This window comes from Homalodisca vitripennis, chromosome 2 (genome assembly GCF_021130785.1).
Source record: "Homalodisca vitripennis isolate AUS2020 chromosome 2, UT_GWSS_2.1, whole genome shotgun sequence".
In the NCBI taxonomy this organism is placed as follows: Eukaryota; Metazoa; Arthropoda; class Insecta; order Hemiptera; family Cicadellidae; genus Homalodisca; species Homalodisca vitripennis.
In genome coordinates, this window is record NC_060208.1 from 150,177,814 (window position 1) to 150,198,102 (window position 20,289).

General features: G+C 33.7%; 1 protein-coding gene across 2 annotated transcripts in view; it reads right to left on the reverse strand.

Moving 5' to 3' along the window:
• LOC124354886 (pregnancy zone protein-like) overlaps window positions 1-20,289 on the reverse strand; it is a 58,111-nt gene that overhangs the window by 21,025 nt on the left and 16,797 nt on the right. The window contains exons 8-16 of one of the 2 annotated variants that reach the window (XM_046805660.1): window positions 17,847-18,074; window positions 12,224-12,424; window positions 10,945-11,166; window positions 8,567-8,806; window positions 5,952-6,171; window positions 4,947-5,050; window positions 4,657-4,726; window positions 866-931; window positions 628-736 (exon numbers count right to left, since the gene is read on the reverse strand). In XM_046805660.1, coding sequence (XP_046661616.1) covers window positions 628-736; window positions 866-931; window positions 4,657-4,726; window positions 4,947-5,050; window positions 5,952-6,171; window positions 8,567-8,806; window positions 10,945-11,166; window positions 12,224-12,424; window positions 17,847-18,074 — 1,460 coding nt within the window. The remainder of the gene's footprint in view (window positions 1-627; window positions 737-865; window positions 932-4,656; window positions 4,727-4,946; window positions 5,051-5,951; window positions 6,172-8,566; window positions 8,807-10,944; window positions 11,167-12,223; window positions 12,425-17,846; window positions 18,075-20,289) is intronic. The other variant, XM_046805661.1, reaches the window with a different exon arrangement.

A 20,289-nucleotide genomic window follows, 5' to 3' on the forward strand; every position in this document is an offset into this window, starting at 1 on the left:
TACTCAGTATAACCCTTGATCACTCACGTTTTTGCTTATCCAGAAAGTAAGTGTACTGAGGGTCTCATGACCAGAGAGATTTTTATTTCGACATGTTGGTCTGCACTGCCATGTAACCTGATTCCTTCTCTCCGCAACAAAACCGGTTCGAGGTCAGTACGTTGAAAACTGTTGATTCGTTCGTAAGTTTGGTGAACAGTCTAATCTAATCTGAATCTAATCCTCCGCCAAGTGCAAAATACACGGCATCATCCGTTATCTTGTTTGAACAGGATAAGCTGTAGTTGAGGTTTATAATAAGGTAAAAACTGCATACGATAATAAAGCTATGAATCATATAAGTGTAACAGGACTTCGGACATTTGCCATCATTATAAAAGGTAAAATACAACGTTTTGAGGATTGGAATCTATCCTCTTCGTCAGGTGGGGAAGGTATTAATACATACAAAAATAACGAACAGAAAGAAGTAAAGAAGGGAAAGAAAAGGGTTCAAACATACCCAAGCGCTGTCACTGCACAGGATGCAAGTCCCGAACACAAATCATAAGTACGAGGATAATAACCTCTACTACTGCAGTCTGTGCTAGTGTGGTGTGTGATTGTTTATAAACACAACTAACTCACCCTGTGCCAACTAGACTCCATATCCATGTATCGGGAAAGTAATCTCTGACAATTGACTGACTCAAATCTTCTGAAGGCTCTTTCTCTATTGATAGCACCAAGTTGTCAACTATAACAGATACCAATATCTTGGACATTTACTGAAGTAAATATAAACTTTTAAAAATATTTCTTAATTTCTAGTAAATGAAAAAAGAGTTTACAGTTGCATAATTCAAGAATAATAATGATATCTTACCCATAAAGAGAGATCGGTCAGCAACCTCATCTGGCGAGTATCTCCAACTTCTGTGGTAGAATGGAGCTGGAAAAGTTTTTTTTTTTAAGAGAAAAATGTTTTTGGCTTTAATCTTGTTACAATTAATTGTGATTATCTATCAATCATGATTGATTGATTTTGCCACCCAAAATGCGAGTGCCTCCGGCCATCAGTGCGGGCTTCGGCAGCACCGCTGATGTCAACGAAAGAAAAACATCCCTCGAGATAGTACCTATCAGTAAAATATCAAATTCTAGAGGGGCTGATCAGAAATATAAACTGAATTGTAATGGAAAGGCGATTATGTGCCGTGCAAAAAACTTATATAATTGTGTGATGCCGCGCAGCCTGCCGTAATCGGGATTCTCGAGAAAGATAAGATTGCAGCAACAACAATACCGATCACAGTACCTGAAAATGCTTGTTTATTGATGGAATGTTAGTTCTGTTACTCAACTACATCGTTTTATAATGTTCTAAGTTCATTGAAAAAAGTTTAAGCGTTGGGGGCATATAACGGAATCTGACCCCATTAACAATTGATAATCGTTGTAAGTTTGTAATTTTGTAACTAAAGAGTTGGTTTTTCGTTCTATCATGTTTGTTTCTATAAATATGAATAGGTGGGTAAGACATCGCCCTTCCTCTGGAACATCTTAGGAAGGAGATTTCCTTCTCCATGGACAAACTTTATATTCAGGTATCATACTAGACTAAATCTTTAACCCTGTAATAAGACAATTCCTGTTTTATTTTGACGAAATATTGTTCTACTCTAATCTAGTAATCAGTAGAAGCAAAATGTCAAATAACGATTCATGTCTGGGTGTGGTCGGTATAATCCCAAAGTACCGGGGAATAATTATCCCTCTTCAACTTACATTTTCACAATGAATAAAGGCTATTGCCAAATAATACCCTACATAAATATTAACATTCTACAGTTGAATACAGACATATAGATCCAAACCAATCACTGTGTTATCCACATACAAGTTAAAACATATTTTCCTGATCAACTGGACAATTATAAATGACCAGAATATTCATTTTGAGACTACAGTACAACCTCATCCATCCAGATTACTGGAAGTCATCTGGATAATTGAAAATCCTGATACCCAAGAATAAAGTTAAAGTACAAAAAACTACATGCAATAAGGAATTTTTGTTACACATTTAACAGTAAAAAAGACCTAATTTATTACTTTGTTTTACAGAAATTAACTATAGAAAAATTAATTAAATTAAATTTTGTCCAAAGTTTCACAAAAAAACAGTCTTGTTTGTTTAACTTTGATAAACTTCATCCAGGAAGCAGGACCATAGACGTTCAAGGTCATCATTTTTGATGACAAATCGTCAAATTGTCTTTAAAAATAAACCAACAGCCAATCTAGCTGTACTGTGGCATCAGTTTAAGTCATGATAGCTAAAATTGGAAATTGTTTTTCACAGGAACATGACATAACATCAGGGGTGCCTCAGGGAAGTATTTTGGGACCACTTTTGTATATAATTTATGTAAATAGTGTAGCAAGTATAATGAAAAAGTGTAAAATTTATATGTACGCTGATGACACAATTTTGGTAACTTCTCATAAAAACATAACAGAGGCAAAGGAAAACATGCAAATGGATTTTAATAGTCTCATATGCTGGTGCCATGACAATGGGTTAATTATAAATGCCGCTAAATCAAAATTAATGCATATACACTCACCATCATTTGAATGTAAAATTGTTGAAATTAAACATCATGATTATAATTGTTTACATGCTAAAACATATATTGTTGATAATTGTCAGTGTAGTATTTTAGAAAATGTTAAAGTTTTTAAATATTTAGGGGTACTGGTTGATCACAATTTCAAGTGGGATAGGCATATAGAAAGTGTCTGTCAAAAGGTCAGAGTCTACTCTTGTAAACTATACTACTAAAAGCAATATCTGCCCTGTAAAACACTGTTAACAATATATGATGCACTGTGTGAATCTGTTATAAGATATGGGCTCAGAGCTTGGGGCAATGCATCCAACTATCATTTAAAAAGTATAGAAAGCATACAAAGACAGACACTTAAATGTATTATGCCAAATAATTTGAAAGTTTTACCAGATGCTGATGTTTTCCAAAACTTAAATAGATTACAAGTAGACAAATTGTTTAAATTTGTAATAATTAATGATTATTTAAGAGTTGACACTTATAAAATAAAGAACACACATCCTTACTCGGTCAGAAAAAACTATCTTGTTGTACCTAAATTCAGTAACAAATATGGAAGTAGAACTCTGGAAGTTTATGTGCCTACAGTTTTTAACATGCTTCCAAGCAATGTTAAAAATGCTAAGAGCTGTAAATTGTTTAAAGTTGCATTAAAAGAGTTGTTATGGAAAAATGAAATTTAATATTACTGGTTCTTGTTGTGTTGTTGATTGTTGATGGTTTTGTTACAAGTGTTGTTATAAATGTTATTGAAAATAATTTTCAAATACAATTAAGGTAACTTATATATATTTATTTATTTGTTATTATTTGAATGATTTTATCTGAGCTTTAAACATGTTTTTGGGAATATTGTTATGAGTTAAATTATGCATATTTTATATTTGTTTCTTCTGTTTGTCGTTTTTGTTATTGTTATCCTTGAATATTTATTTATTGTTGTTAGGATTAATTTAAAGCATAAAATAAGTAATAGTATATTTAGTGAAATGCAGACAAACCCAATAGGGTTTTTGCATTTAAGTATAAAATGATTTGTAATTGTTGTCATTTCAGAGAATAAATAAATAATAAAAAAAAAAATAAAAATAAATTATATCTTCCGGTTATTCATTGTCAGAATTGTTTCCACTGTCTTCTGTTACTGTTGAAGAAAAAGCTGCTGATAAGATAAAAGATGCTTGGTTACTGCACCAATGCTTCAGCACCATCGATCTGAAGCCAATCATTTACATGCTTCAAATTTTAAATTATTAACCTATCATGGCCTATTACAACACTTCAAATTCAAAATTATATTGTAAATATCATTCTAAACACTGAAGATGTGTCCCTCCTCTATGTAAAACCAATCAGGATAACCCTGAACTTCGGATACAAGAGGTCCGGATAATCAAGGTTGTACTGTACATTCAACATACCACTGAGTTTCTGAACTTTCAAACAGTTATTTTTTAACAAAACAAATTATAGATATTACTTATTTAACTAAAGCTAATGTTGAAACAGTAATAAATAGGTTAACACATTACTGCGGTGGATGCACGTTACTACTATCCCAGATGTCCTAAAATCGGTACATGTTGAAGGTGTTAGCATATTGGTATTGTTGTAGAACCTTCTTTCATCTTTTTTTGTAACAGTGAATTCTTTAGTTTGTCTATTTACCATGCAAGAGTTAAGTTTTGTCACAACGTAAATAAAAACAGACACATGAAACAAATAATTTGTAACCACATTTTACTTGCTTATGGATACAAAATCTCAGTTTTACATTTACAAAATCAACGTCTTGTGTCGGTAAGCAAATAAAAACCATGGGCCATCAATTTACTTTGAGTGTTTGTTAAATATACAAAACAAACTAATGATAGATAGACTTAAAGAAGTGCAAAGTGACACGTTAACCAGCCAATCCCATAAACAATAGATTGGTCTTCATATCCAAATCAAAATTTATAACATGAACATACTTTTATATGTGAACTAATGGGTGCTAGTTACCTTAAAGCCGACTCAACAAGTAAGATCTTTCACTTACGTGGAATCAAAGGCTTGTTGCAGGGTCTTGATTCCAGGACAAAGTTACTCATTACAGACACACCCTGGTCCTAAACAATTATAAACATCACCATTGTGTTATATAATTGAACAAAACTTTTCAAGTATAATTTCAAAGTATTTTTCAGTTAATTAAGTACTTATAAAACTAAACAGTCTAATTAATTGTGTTTGATTCTTTTTTATTACATTTTTTTGCAATAAGCAATAAACCCTTAAGTGTTGAACAGATAAGTTTTCATACATATGATTAAACAGTATCATACTTACATCAAACGCTGTAATAGCATCTACATGGTCTGAATAATCAACTGGAAGCATATACAAAGAGCGCTTTCTCCTCAAGTCATAATTTGGTGGTGATTCCTCCTCTTCTGCAACAATACAATACCATGGATATTCAGTTTGAGTGTTTTGTTATAATAGATATCATCCATCAATATCTTTAGTACAAAACAATGTTCACTTTCTTATTCTACTAACTGTAATAAGAAGCCACATATTACAAATTAATGACTTAACACTTTAATGGTGCAAAATTTTATAACTGGCAATAGCCCATTTTAATGTTTATTTAGGTTACCAAGCATGCTATCAGACAGTTTTCAAACACCTAAATGGCATCCTATATTTGTTCCTTTCTTGTAGGAAGACATCTGTTTGAGTGTGGACAAACTGACCAGGGATCTTAAGAGTCCGCCCAAGTTGCTAAAGCATTATTTGAAATTGCTCAAAAAAGTTCAAAACTGGCCGTCAAACAGTAAAATGCTCCGGTGGCTAACCATGATTTATGGAGATACTTATAGTTCTTTTCCATTATCCAGAGTAAAGGCATTCTGAACTCAAGCAATTATTAACTTCTCAACCCATTTTGAACTAGAGTACATTGGTTTTTTTAATACACTGTAAAATTCGATTGATTTATTTACTAAATATACTTGCCATTTCTTTTTTGATAAGTGCGTAACCACTCTAAGGTTACTGTTTCAAACCATTGTGAAAAATGTTTTTAACATTTCAAATTCTGAAATATTTTAGTGCTGCTATGAAGAGCCATTATCAGTCAACAATTACATACCCATTATCATTTTCAGCCACCTTCACCCATCTTTTCCTATTTCATTTTTTAATAACAGATGATATGACAATGGATTATTTTTAATGGAAGATTTCATGACGTGTTTCAAAATTCATATAATTAGCATTAGTTTAACAATAGTCTGTGTATCAACATTAAATGTAAGAGATCAATGAAGGATTCTAAAATAGACTTACTATTTGAACAATAGAGTCTCTGATCTCGAGGAGGTTTTTGAATGGTAAACTTGTTGACAAGATCCCACACCTGGTCAGCATCAGCAGAGGTGTGAGAGGAGTTGAACAAGAGCTGTCTGTCAACTACAGAGACACCACAAACTGAGTGAGGACTGGCTCGGACACAGAGGTGGGCCTTCTGTCCAGGGGCTATCTGAGGCTCATCCCATCTAACTCGTACCTAAAACAGCATCAGCAGAGGTGTGAGAGGAGTTGAACAAGAGCTGTCTGTCAACTACAGCTCTTGTTGATTTATTTATCCGATTGGTACAAATGGTTAAATTCTTCCAAATATTCTCCTCTTGCATCAATACACCTGCAGAGTCAATTCTGTCATGCCTGGAAAGCACTCTGAAACTCCTCGACTGGAATGCCTCTCAGGAACCTTGTGACTTGGATGTTCTCCACCGACTCTCAGTTCTTTCCCTTCAGCTCTCTTTTCAGTCAGAGAACAAAAAATGTTACAAGTCAGAGCTGTAAGGAAGCTGGGGCAACAAGGGGGTCTTGTTCTGGGTCAGGTAGTTGGTAACGATGAAGGCCGTATGGCTGAGGACGTTGTCGTGGTTGAGCTTGAAGACATCTTTGATTTCAGGTCTGATGTGTACGACCTGGTGTTTCAGTCTCTTGAGCACCTTCAGGTAAAAGGCTGTGTTGACAGTTTGTCGTTGCAGTACAAACCCAAAATGGAAAATTCCTCCGACATCAAAGAAGACAAAGAGCTTTGTAATGATGCAAGATTTGCTCATGCATGATTTTTTGGTTTTAGGAGAAGACTGTGTGTGCCACTCGGAGCTCTGCTTGTTAGGTTCTGGATCGTACTTGAACATTCAAGATTCGTCCTCTGTATATACCTGGTACATATGGACCAGGAGTAAACTTAGCAGTGCCCCTGGGAAAACACGCCACAGTCTTCCAAGGGGAAGTCATGGCAATAGAATCATGCACCATAAGATTCATACAAATGAGGCCAAAAGGGGCAGAATACTTCATCTTTTCTGATAGCCAAGCTGCACTAAAGGCACTTGATACTTGGTCTTTTAACTTTAAAGTAGTATGGGAATGTAAGAATGTTCTAGTGGAACTGGCAAAGAAGAACAGAGTTACATTCAGTTGGGTGCCAGACCATGGAAACAAAAAAGGAGATACCCTACCCAAAATAGGTAAAAATCCCTTATGGTAGAGCCTGAGCCAGGCTGTAAAGTAAATTCAAGAGAGCTACTCCTACAGCAAATCTCTTGTAAAAGACTGGGGAAAGATTATTAGATCCTTTCATTGGACTAAGACAATCTAAAATATTTATCTCTCCTTATGCTAAAGGGTGGGCAGCTCTCCTAGAACAAATTAAGGAGGATATAAGGTTGGTATTAGGGATGTTGACAGAACATGGCCCCCTTAGAAAACATCTGATGGTGTTTCAGTCTTATTCAGACTGATGAATGCAGACTCTGCAGAGAAGCAGAAGAATCAGTGGAACACATATGGCTAAACTGTCCTGCCACATCTAAAAGTAGGACATAATTCCTAGAGGCTTATCTTCTCAGCCCCAAGGATATCAGAGAACAGGAGCCCTCAAATTTGATTTCCTTCTGTAAAAGTTTAAGGACTACGTGCAGAGGCAACAGTCTCTTTCCTTCGAGACAAAAAAAAATTAAACATAGATTCGTCCCTGGTTAGAGTAGAGTTTAAAAAGCCTGGATCATTTCTAATCAATTCCAACAATTCTTCACTGTGTGAAACTTAAACTTCTTTCTGAGCCTCCGTCAACACCTTTGGCGCTTGCTTTGCATAGACCTTACGAATTTGCAAATCCTCTGTCACTACATCCCACTTGTCTGAACTCACAACTTCACGCACACGTTGGACGTTTTCATGGGTTTGGATTGTTGTTGGGAGTCCAGAACAGGGCCTTCGTCAGTGACCTTTTCCCGGCTCGCTTGTAGGCCTTGAGCCTCCTTCCGCATTGAGATAAGTTTTCGTTGGATTATTCTCAAGCCAAAAATTTATTGTATACCGCTGTTTTAGCAAGCCTTAAATTGCACCAGGAATGTTTCGAAGAGTAGAACCCTCACTGCATCATCTGACCAGTTCGAGCGGATAGCCACCAAAGGTATGTTTGGTAACTTTAATTAGCAACCAAATTTGATTGAGTAACATTAAATACCTCTAGTTTCTGCCATTCTTCTTCTTTTTATAATACCTTTAAAATGATATGTTCTTGCTAGGGGTTCATATTTAAAAATGTTGACATGCCCAAAATACTCCATTTTTGGAGAGGGGGTCCAAAATTATTTATATGCATATATATAAATCAGTAACACTGCTCAACATAGCAAAAAAGTTATATTACAAACAAATAAATTCAGAATTTATATCCATTTATTTTTTAAAAGTATAAATTACTATTTTATTTACAATTGAAAAAAATCTGTTTGAAGACTGTACATTGATTTTTTTTATCCAAATTGGTTTATTTTACTGTAATCCATTAGTACCCTAAAAACATCTAGGAGCCAATTTAAACAAAAATTTGTATCTAAAGTCAATAACTGATGAACATGATTGACTCCAAACCCTACCTTGTTCTGAAAACATCGATCCACCACAAGGTTGGTACTACCAGCCACCACTTCCCCATCTGCCCTGATGTAGTACACTGTGAGTCTGCTAAGAGGAGACATCTCCGGGGTGACATGTAGCTTCAGGCTCCAGGTCCTTACTTGGGCGAGAGATAGTGAGCCCACCTCGTTACTGTAAAGCAGCGACTCTTTCTCAGGGATTGTGGAGTTCAGCAGGAGGAGATCACCTCTGGCTTCTATCTGTCAAACATGTCAAAATGTTGCTGACCGAGTTTATTTTTGGTCATAAGGGAACAGATCAACTGTATTCCAGTTTGAAGTAGGTTGATGTTCTCTTAGAAATAGATATTCTACAGGTTTAACTATGGACACTTAATAAAACAAATTAATAAATACCAAATTTTTAAACTCCATTAAACTGTTGAGACTACAAAATCTTTTTCTCTGTTCCTAACCTCATTTGATAGTACCAGATTTTTATTTTGGTTACAAATAATTCAAGATGTGCCAACTTGTTTTATCAGTGATCATTCAAGGGATTGCTAACCCTCCTGTAGAATATCCATCCTGTAGATGTACCCCTGGTGCTGAAAAATAACACCAGCCTGTGGCACTGTAATGGTTATTATGGATTTCTCTTTTTGTATTTATTTCATTATGCGAGTATTTGTTATATTTATTTAAAAATAAAAATGTCAGCTCTAAAACAAGTCAATGATTAGAGGTTGAAAACCTCAGACCGCATAAATATATGAATTACGTAAATAATAAGACAACAAATCAAATGTTGTATGGCAAATAATTAAAAATGCAAAGAATAAAAACTTTGACTAAATATATAGGGTTGTTTAATAAACAACACCAAAAGAGTACCAATTCATCTCAACTCTTATTGTGTTAGTGTTACTGAAGGTATAATTAAAAAACATAGCAAACCAAATCAAGTACATTTAATAACTAATCTAATGCTCATAATTTTAACAACATCACTGATATTAAAAACAAAATTATCTTCAATTTAAAGCCCAAAGATTCTGCAGGCAGTGATGCAATATCTCATAAAAGTAGGTTACTCACTGTATGCTGTATTTGTTGTAATTCTAAATAATATATATTCTTTTTTTGTAATATTAACTGAATTAAATCAAGTTAGTTGCAATTTTTTAGCAATTATCAACTATTTTGCACTAGTTATCGGCAATTTTACAGATTTTCATGTGAAATTCACTTTCCCGCAGTATCTATACCTGTCAGTTTCACAGATAATCGTAAATAATTTAGAATGTTTAATTTAATTGCTATTATAATGAGTAAATTTTCCCAAAATATGAGCATTAAGACATACTGACCCTCAAACATTTAATTGATCCATGCAGTTGAAGCAACTATTTGGAATCTAATGCAATTAGAGCTCCACCTATATTTCTGACCTTTCATTTTGTAGAAAAACAATTTAGAGAGAAGCCTGAGAACTCAAGAATTATCTCTTTAAATAGCAAGTTTACAAAATGAAAAAATACATGAAAACTTTAAACTTTTATAAATAAAGCTCTAAAATCCCTCTCACTTTAATCCGATCAAATAGATTCAAATTTTAGAGGACAAAACATTAAAGTCATTAAGCAACATAAAAGTCAACATGATGCATTACTTCAACAAATGATGCATTACTTAAGCACTTTTTCAAATGTAATTAAATAAAAACTTCTTATGATTTTAAATTAAATCAGTTAAGTTTGCAATGAATTAGGAGAAATTAACAATGTTACAACAACCAAAAATGTAAATGGATATTTTAAAATTTAGGTATTAAAATTCTTGAGAATATACTGATGTTGATTTTAAAACATGAATAGAGTAGTTTCTGAAACCCAGTAGGCTATAAAAGTAACAAGTCTGAACAATAAAAAATAAATAACCCGTTAGTCCATCTTTAAATGTTCCTCACAGTTTGTGTACATCATCATTTATAAAAATTGCACCATATATTTAACTGATTCTTCAATGAATATGTGTCAAATGATATCTTTCTGCCTATAGGAACTGAATTGCTCCACTTTTCCAAATGCACTTTGTAGGAGAATCAATCAAAATAGCCATATTAACTAATTGTTCATGTCACTTCAATTCAAGAGTGACAGAGGCTGTGGTTTAGGAATTCACAGTTGCCTGGCAGGCAGCACTGATCCCACTGCTCAACAGGTAGTATCATGACACAACTACCGAAGAAATCGAAAAATTCACCATGGTATTTGTCTTATTAGTGTACTAATATGTGAAACCAAACGCTCAAACCCATTATCCGTGGAAGGCAATCCTTCCCAAAGTAAAACAGAATTAAACGTATCATCTATGAAACTCTACCACTTTTAAATCACCAGATAGAAGAATAATGGAGTTTCAGATGCAGTAGAGGGTACAGTGTAGTAGATAGGGATGACGGCTGTAGAGAAGCAGGCAAGTGTGTTCCGGGTCCAGACATCCAGGAAGGACTGGCTGGGGGAGAACCAGGGCTTGACATTGTGAGAGACTGAAGGTTGCAGCATCATCACCTCATTTGAGCTTGGGTACAGTTTGGTGGGGTAATCACTAGCAGAAGCCTGCATAGTACACCAAACACACATTTATTAGACTACACATACAATAGGAGTCACATAGATTTTGTTAAAAATATTTTCAATTGACAAGATTTTTTTTATTCTATATCTAATTGCGATTAAAAAATTATATAAAAGGTTATTTTAGTAATCTTGCTCCTTTTAACACTATAAATAATATATACAATAAAAATAATAGCTAATACTGTGTTAAGTTTAGTTTAGTTAAACCTATTCAATTCCTATATTTTTAACAAGAATTACTAACAACTCTAAAATAATATTCTAATAAAAAGTAAGTATTGTACATATTGATAATTTATACCATCACTTAATTAAAAATAACTCTGCTATTGTAAAACTTTGCTTTCTGAAATTATAGGGCAGAAGAAAATACCATATAGTTTTTACTCCCCAATTTTAGAAGGAACTATAATTTCCCGGAAAATTTAGTTCTGATTTCAAAAAGCACAATTGCCCATCCCTAATTGTAACAATTTCTAAACAGCATATTTTATAGAAAGACCCCCCTCCCAAACTTGGCTTTTGACCAGTAGAGGTTTCTCAAACCTCCTTTGGAGATATGTAATGATATCACTTAAGGATCTTTCGAGTACATTTGAAAATTACCTACCTCTTCTCCAGAATGGGAGGCAACTAAAATGTTTTAAATGGGAAAAAACTAATGATACACAGAGCATCCATTTCTTATCACTTTTTCCAAAATAAATAATTCAATAACAACAAATTTCACTCTTCAATTGGCCCCTATATTATGGTGTATTATACTAGCTGTATGGAGTCATTTAAATTTAATCCACTCATATTTTTGGTATGAACTTTAAAAGGGGGTCACAGATGGGGCTACTTTTGCTTACCCGCAAAAAATCCTACTTTTTTGCAGTTAAAACGCTCCATCTTATCCGGGTCTTCTAAGTATACAAATATACACTTATATTTGTATATTTTTATTACCAGTTCATAATTTATGTGAATCTTACAGCTTCTCTATCTATAGTTTTCACTAACTGATAAATTGTACAGAGATAAAAATGCTTACAATGATAGTGATCAGCTCCAAATTAAAAGGATCATCAATTTCAGGAAGTGCAAACACAACATGAGAGCTGAAGTCAGTTGTGTAGTTGTGGCATTGAAGTAACCTCATGCCCAACTCTCCACGATGTCTCACTCTCACACATATCTGTATCTTCTCTCCAACTATCGGTCTTGGCCGTCCCTCCATAGTCTTCATCACCACCTGGCCATTACATTGTTGCTATATGAGCATATCCACACACTCTAAATGTTAGAGCCTATCTGATAATTAACCGATGCAAATAAATATATTATACGAGTAAAGAGGAATTACCCTTGATTGTTAAAATATACATTCCAAATAAAATTATCTTATATCATTATTTACAATCATAAAAATCACTTGTTAGTCTCATAGTTATACGAGAATAATATATAAAACCATATTTATTTTCAAATATTTAATACTTGTGGTTAATAATAAACAAACAAAAGAATCACTAGAATACAATTTATTACAACTTGAGAACACTGGAATTCCAGATGTGAGTGATCCAAGGCATTGGTCATAAAAAAAGGTAAAAGTATGTAACATCATGTATCATGTAACAGGTTTTGTTGGGGTTGCATGCAAACTTTCAAGTCTATAGCTCAATTCATTCTTGAGATATCCTGTGGACAGACTCACATACAGGTGGACAACCATACAGAAAAGAAACTTTTAAACCCTCCCCCCCTGGTAGAAAAAAACATTAATGTTGCTTATATAGAAATGAAGTTTTATGCAAAATTTCAAAGTCTATAGGCGAGTTATTTCTTAAGATATTGTATGAACAGACAGCCAGAAATTTAATTTGTCTTGCCCCTTGAGATTCAGATTCAGATTGTTTATTAGCTATTAAGTAAAACAAATTATAATAAGCTTCGTCAAGTTAATACAGCTAAGTCATAATATTACAACAGCAATATGACCTATTGCTTAAATGCCCCTCCAGCGTACAACTTGAGATTTGGGATATCAACATATCATATATTTATAGAACATATATGACTAACCTACCTATAGGCTGGAACTTTTTGCTTGATAAATTATTGCATCATAATTTATTTATTCATTGTAAACAAAGCATTGCTCACGTCAAAAAACGTTTCAAAAACCGCATGGGCCATCATCAACAATAAAAAACCACTGTCTGACAAACCAATTGAACTGCACATAAAAAATAAACTCATCAACGACCCTTCAAGGATAGCTGATGAGTTTAACAAATTCTTTTCCTCGGTTGGAGCTGACCAAGGACTTCGTCCACCACATAGTCAGCCTGCTCCTCCCTTAGTACCGAGTCCGGTGGCTTCAATGGCACTGGTCCCGGTATCAGAGGAGGAGATTGCCAGAGTGATAAGAGATTTTCCAACAAAACGGTCAAATGACTCGAATCACGTGTCAACGTGGCTCCTACAACAGTGTTCTAAGCATTTATTGGGGCCACTTGAACATCTCATTAACCTCTCTTTTCACGCTGGAACCTTTCCCTCCTCTCTCAAAAAGGCCAAAGTCAGGCCAATTTTCAAGAAGGGCGACCCTTTCTCTATTCAAAATTACCGCCCAATCTCAATGCTGCCGGTTTTCAGCAAAATCTTTGAGAAGCTTTTTCTTTCCCGATGTCTAAATTTTCTGGATAAGCACCACCTGCTATCTGCAAACCAATTCGGATTCCGAAGCGGTAAATCGACAGTAGACGCAGTCGCCCGTTTAGTCGATGCAGTGGTAGAGGGAATTGAAGGTCGAGGGAATACTTTTAGTATATTCCTTGACTTATCAAAAGCTTTTGACTGTGTCGACCACCAAATCCTCACTCACAAACTGGAGTATTACGGGATACGAGGAAGGTCACTCAAGTGGCTTGAATCGTATCTTAGTAATCGAACACAATTCGTAGGCATTTCAGGTGTTAGGTCGGAGGAGTATTCATTAAGTATTCATTTATTGAGAACATAGTGAAAAAGTATAGAGATATAGTGAAATATCCATGTGGAAAATGGTTTCAAATGTTTCTAAAAATGCAAAACCAGTTTTCTGTGTTGGAGAATGCAATAAATGGCACCATTAAAATTTCCAGATTTAAGTGAGAGTGAATACAAAGACCTCATGCAGTTAAAAACTAAATGGGCTTGTATCCTGTGTGTTTCAAAAACTGAATTATTATTTCTTAATGATTCATCAGAGGAACCCAATACACCATCTTCAATATTAAAAGAGCTTAAATAAGTCTCTGAGATGGAAGAATACCTTGTGACCAATGAAATAAATACAACTTTAACTGGAGAAGTCGAAAATTTAAACTGTATTATATGTTCTCTTAATGATGAACTACAAGAAGCTGAAGGGAAATAGATTGTCTGAAAACTCACTCTCCAATGCTATAAACTATTGTTTTGAAAAAAGGTGAAGAATATATCAATTTCGAAGGAAAGTTCAATAAGATTAAGACTAATGATTTCTATATTTTTCTTGGCTTATGCATGTAAATATACAAGGAGGAATATGTTATAAAATAAGAGACCTCAAAATATTTTTGGAAAAACTTACATTGGTGTCATTTGTTTACATGAACATTGGTTACAGACTGATCAAATTACTATTCTAAATAGTATACCTAATTTTAATATAGCAACATATTATTGTAGAAAGATTAGCCAAGATAATTGTATTTTGTTAAGGGATAGTTTAAATTTTGTTGAATGAAGTTATTTGAGTATTTACTTTCAGAATTCAATTTTTGGAGGATAAATTATAGAACTAACTGATTCAAATTCAATTATTATTTCAATTTGTAGAGTTCCTAATACCGTTAAGGAGATATTCCACGATTTTTTAAATAAACTTAAATCTTTGTTGGTTTTATTAGAAAAGGAAACTAAATTTATGACTACATTACAATGGATGTAAATATATATTTACTTGAATGTAGTAGAGAGTGCCTAACCTCAGGGACAGGTTTTTAAATTTCAGTAGGGTACATGGGTATGTTGAGTGTTTTCTACAGCCCACAAGAATAACTTCTTCTTAAACAGGTATTGATAACATCCTCAGCAATCAATTATTAACCGACTACAAAAAACTTAATTATGACCTAGGGATATCAGATCATCAAGCTCTCTTTCTTGCAGTGATGGAGACTAACAAATATTGTAAAAATGAGAAAGTGAATCAAGCCCCTACTGTTAACAGATATTTTTCAACCAAAAATCCAAAAACATTTTAAATGCTCTTAGTGAAGTTGGTTGGAAATTTCATGAGTGCACGCAAAGCTAGTTTTAATAGCTTCTTTGTACAATTTAAGTGGACCTTTGAAAATTCTTTTCCTTTAAAACACATTCTAAAAAGAGTAACATTAAAACTAAAAAAACATGGATAACTTTAGGCATTAAAATTCATAGAGCAAGGGACTCTATAAAATACTCAATAAAATTTCCAAAATAACTTCTGATCAATATTTTACAAAGTATCTTATTACAATTAAAAAACTTAAAAACAAAAATCCATCAGGTTGGGATGAAATTCCTATGGATTTCATGACTTCGTCCCTTTGTATCATAATAAACAAATCATTTGAGACTAGTTATGTTCCAGTCCAGAAAATAGGTTTTATATGCAGAAATAAAATCCAGGAAACTACAGGCCAGTATCAATTTTGACTTCTTATTTCACAAAAAATCATGACATATCAAATAATACCTCATTTTGAACACAATAACATGTTTGCAGATGAGCAATATGGTTTTAAAGCTGGACGAAACAAAGTTCAGGCTATTGCAGTTTTTGTGTATAGAGTGGCAGAGGGCCTGGAAAGGTTGCGGGGCGCAGTTGCTGTGTTCGCAACTTGTCCAGGGCCTTTGATTGAGTAGTACATGAAATTCTCTTAGATAAAATTCTCTATTACCTTTTGTCTTGATTCTGTTGTACGGTTCTATCAAAAAATAATATGTTATTCAAGTTAGAATGGAAATTATTTAATTGTTGTTTCACAAGGATCAATTCTACTTCCTGTACTATTAATGTATGTTAATGATCTCCCAGAAAATACAAATTCTAGTTTGTGCAGATGACACAACAATTCTCAAATCCACTTCTAGTATTGGCCTTCATATGTTGATTCAAGACTCTCTTTTGAATGATTAAGATGGTTTACAGCAAATGGTCTAACATAGAATTCTACTAAAACTCAATTGGTTGTTTTCCAAACTGTTCAAAGCCAGAACCATCTTGAATTTAACATCAAGTTAGAGAGTCAACGTAATGAAGTTTTTATTTTAACCCAGCAAATTTTTTAGGGATCTACATAGAATCACATCTAAAATGGACAGAATATTTTCAAATTTTGGGAAGAAAGTTTAACTCTTCTTGTTTCCAGATGTCAATCTTAAGAAATGTTGTTCTCTTAAAAACAAAACTTGTGGTTTATCATGCTATGTTTGCTTTAGTCGTGCAATATGGTACTGAGGTTTGGGGAAGATCTAGTAAGCTGGAAGACATTTTCAAAATCCAAAAGAAATATTTAAGGATAAAAACATTTTCCAAAAACAGAAATTCATGCAAAGGAATATTAAAAGATTTAAATCTGTTAACCTGTCCATCGGTGTATGTTTGGAGATGTTTATTGTATGTAACACAGAATTTCGAGCTCTTTTTTACAAGAAATAGAGACATGTTACACTTTCCAATTCATATACTTTGTTTTTTTTTTTTTTTACTACCACAGTAACTTGGAAGAAAATTATACAATAAGTTGCCTACTAGATTCAAATCAATCCAAAAAGACAATGAACTTAAAATAAAAGTTTTCAGATATATTAAAAGAAAAAAATTATTACTCTATTGAAGAATGTCTATGTGATACAATAATTTAATATCATTATAAATATAAATACATAAATTTATACATTTTATTTTTATGACTGTTTTATAATTTATAACATTATACATATTTCATTCATACATTTTACTTTGACGATGTTGTATAAATGATATTAATATTAAGTTCCATTTTAGACCTTGACAATGTCACCTGTTTTTCCAGCTTTACTGGTTTAAAAGAACATATACTATTTAAATTGTGACAATACAGAATTTGAATTTGAACAATAAATTGTAAATTAAAATTACAACATTCAAATTATCCATAAAAATTCTTCAGTGGCATAAAAACATTTTCTCTTTAACAAACTTCATATAACACTTTTGTATTTATTACAAGGTAATTAATTGCCTTACTGCTAATGGTAAATTGTTAAAAAATATGTGTTGCTGAATTTTGAAATTTTATGAGTCTTGTCCAACCTAACATTTGGGATCACTAAATTAAGGCGTTGTCAGGTCTCATAGCTAAGATAAATACAGAAGCTATTAAACATGCCAAAATGTTCTTTAACATGTAGAAAATTACATATACACATGCAACTTCACTGATAGGCTTTGTTAATGTTTACCGAAGTATAAAAATTTTTTCATGAACATAAAAGAAATTGTTACTTCTTCAGTCAACAAATTTGAAAAGAACTTTGTGCTACTGAGTTTACCAGTCATTGTTCTAAGGTAAACAGTTGATTTATTTAAGACTGGGTATTTATCATGCAATACTTACATTGCCAGTGTAGGGCAAGCCAGGCTTGTAGTAACGGGAGCACAGAAAGTGTATGGAGAACCGCTGGATATGGATGGAAGACAGGACAGAGCTGGTGTGGGAGATGCCAGAACCCTGTTCCGTGACAGTGGCCACCACCTGGACTGCCGATGGCTGCACCAGGGGATCAGACAAGCCTAGCTCTGCAGCTTCCACTGTCAAGACCACACAGCCCGAGTACGGATTAAGCTGTGACAAGTACACAACAGTGCAGTTCACATTTTCTAGTTCTTTTCATATAACTTCTAAAGTCTTCCATTTTCACTGCTATAATTTATATATTCCTTAAATGATCATAATAACTTACAGTTTTTATATCTTTATCCTCTTAATATTTTGTTTAACGATAGGAAAATATTTGAAAATTGAATGGTGTAAATTATCTTTGCAAAAACAAAAATTAATTTCTATGTAAATTATTGAACTCTGGAAAGGACTGGTTGAGTCAAAAGTTTAATACCAATACGAATAATATACCTCACCCATAAAACCACTTGGTTATAAGAATTGTTCAATGATTTCTCTGTGCTATGACAGTAACACTATTTTCGTAAACCATAGAATAAAGAATTAAAAACTAGAATGGGAAGTTCAAATTTAAAGTCAATGCCTACTTTTAAAGACCACCACTTATTATGTGATGGTACCCTCCTTGGTTCACTGGAGGGAGGATGTCATAGTCTGCAACACCTACCACTCACTCACAACAATTTCAAATTCATCAATACTGATTCTACTCCAATTACTAATTTGTCAGTACTGATTTCACCAGAAAATAATTATTTTGCTGACTGGGTTACAAAACTTTAATATCAATGTTTTAAATGTGTACAGTTCCTTTTTTATTGAGATTTAGCGCATTTCCATACAACATATACTTAGTTACAGAGCGGTAACCCCTGACCCAAGCGCTATCAACTGTGCACTCAAAAACACACACACATATATATTTATATATATATATATACAGGGTGATTCATGAAGTTCTCCCCCCACTTCTACAGCACATTGTACTAGTAAAAATAATGAAAAAATGTTATATAAACATAGGTCGAAAACGCTTCGTTAGCGAGTTACAGCTAGCGAAAGATTTCGCCTGAATTCCTGGGTAAAGAGTAAAATAAAGCCATACTGAACTTTTGGAAAAGTTAATTAGGTAAGAAATATCGTGGATTCTTATTTGTTTTTACCTGATAAAGCTTAATAAAATAGGTTTCAGAACTGTACCTGTAGTAGTTTTTGAGGGATTCAGGGTTAAATTCAAAAAATTGGGGCACGAAACAATGTTTTTTTAAGTTTGATGTACAATAACTTTGTTAAATTGGTAATAAATACATAAAATAAACAAACATTAATTGTAGAGAATTTAATTCTGAGAAAATTTATATAATCAAAGTCCAAAATAAAACAGAAATAAGTACAAAAAAATCGATTTTATTCAGTATAATACATTACTAGTTTTAAGCAAAATTAATCAGGTTGGGCCAACCGTACGCACCTTTTTCTAATAGATGTTCGAAAATGAGGCCATCATTATCAATACATTTTGCAGCACGTTTGTGTATTGCTTTTGTTGCGTTTCTTAATTTTTCAGCACTTCCCTGTATCTGCACAGCCAATCCATAATACGGGCAATTAATTCATCACGAGAATTCACTTTTGTCTTGTATACAATGTCTTTCATCCATCCCAGATGCAATAATCCAATGGAGATAGATCTGGTGATCTTGGTGGCCAAGGGTGAGGCCCTCCACGGACCAATCCAGTGTCCAGGAAATTGATGATTTAAGTAAGCAGAAACGGCACGTGAAAAGTGGAGAGGTGCTCCGTCATGCTGGAAGTACAAATTTTGTCTGAGATGTAAAGGAACATTCTCTAACAGCTGCGGCAACTCTTCTTGAAGGAAATGCAAATAGAACTCAGCATTTAGGCGTCCAGGTAATATGAAAGGTCCAATCAGCCGATTGTGCAAAAGGCCAACCAGACATTGACGCTTAAATCGGTTGTGATTGAAAGTTCTGTTCCACTACCTCATGTGGATTTTCTTCTGCCCATGAGTGTTCATTGTGCAAGTTATTGACACCATCCCGAGTGAATTGTGCCTCATCCGTTAAACAAAATACGCTTGTAGAGTTGATTTTTAATATTCAAAAAGTTGCAAAACTCCAAGCAAAGCGGACCATCCCCTAGCTGTAGATGTTGAACCTTTTGTTTATGAAACGGATAAAATTTGTTTCGATTAAGTGACCTCCACACCGTTGACTGCGAAACTTCCTATCCGCCTAGAAATACGTCGTTGTACTTACACTGGACTGCGGATGAACAGCATTAATAACAATACCATCATCAAGTTGGACATAATTGGTTCTAGTACTTGGTAGTGATCCTGTTTCCCAAAGAGTAC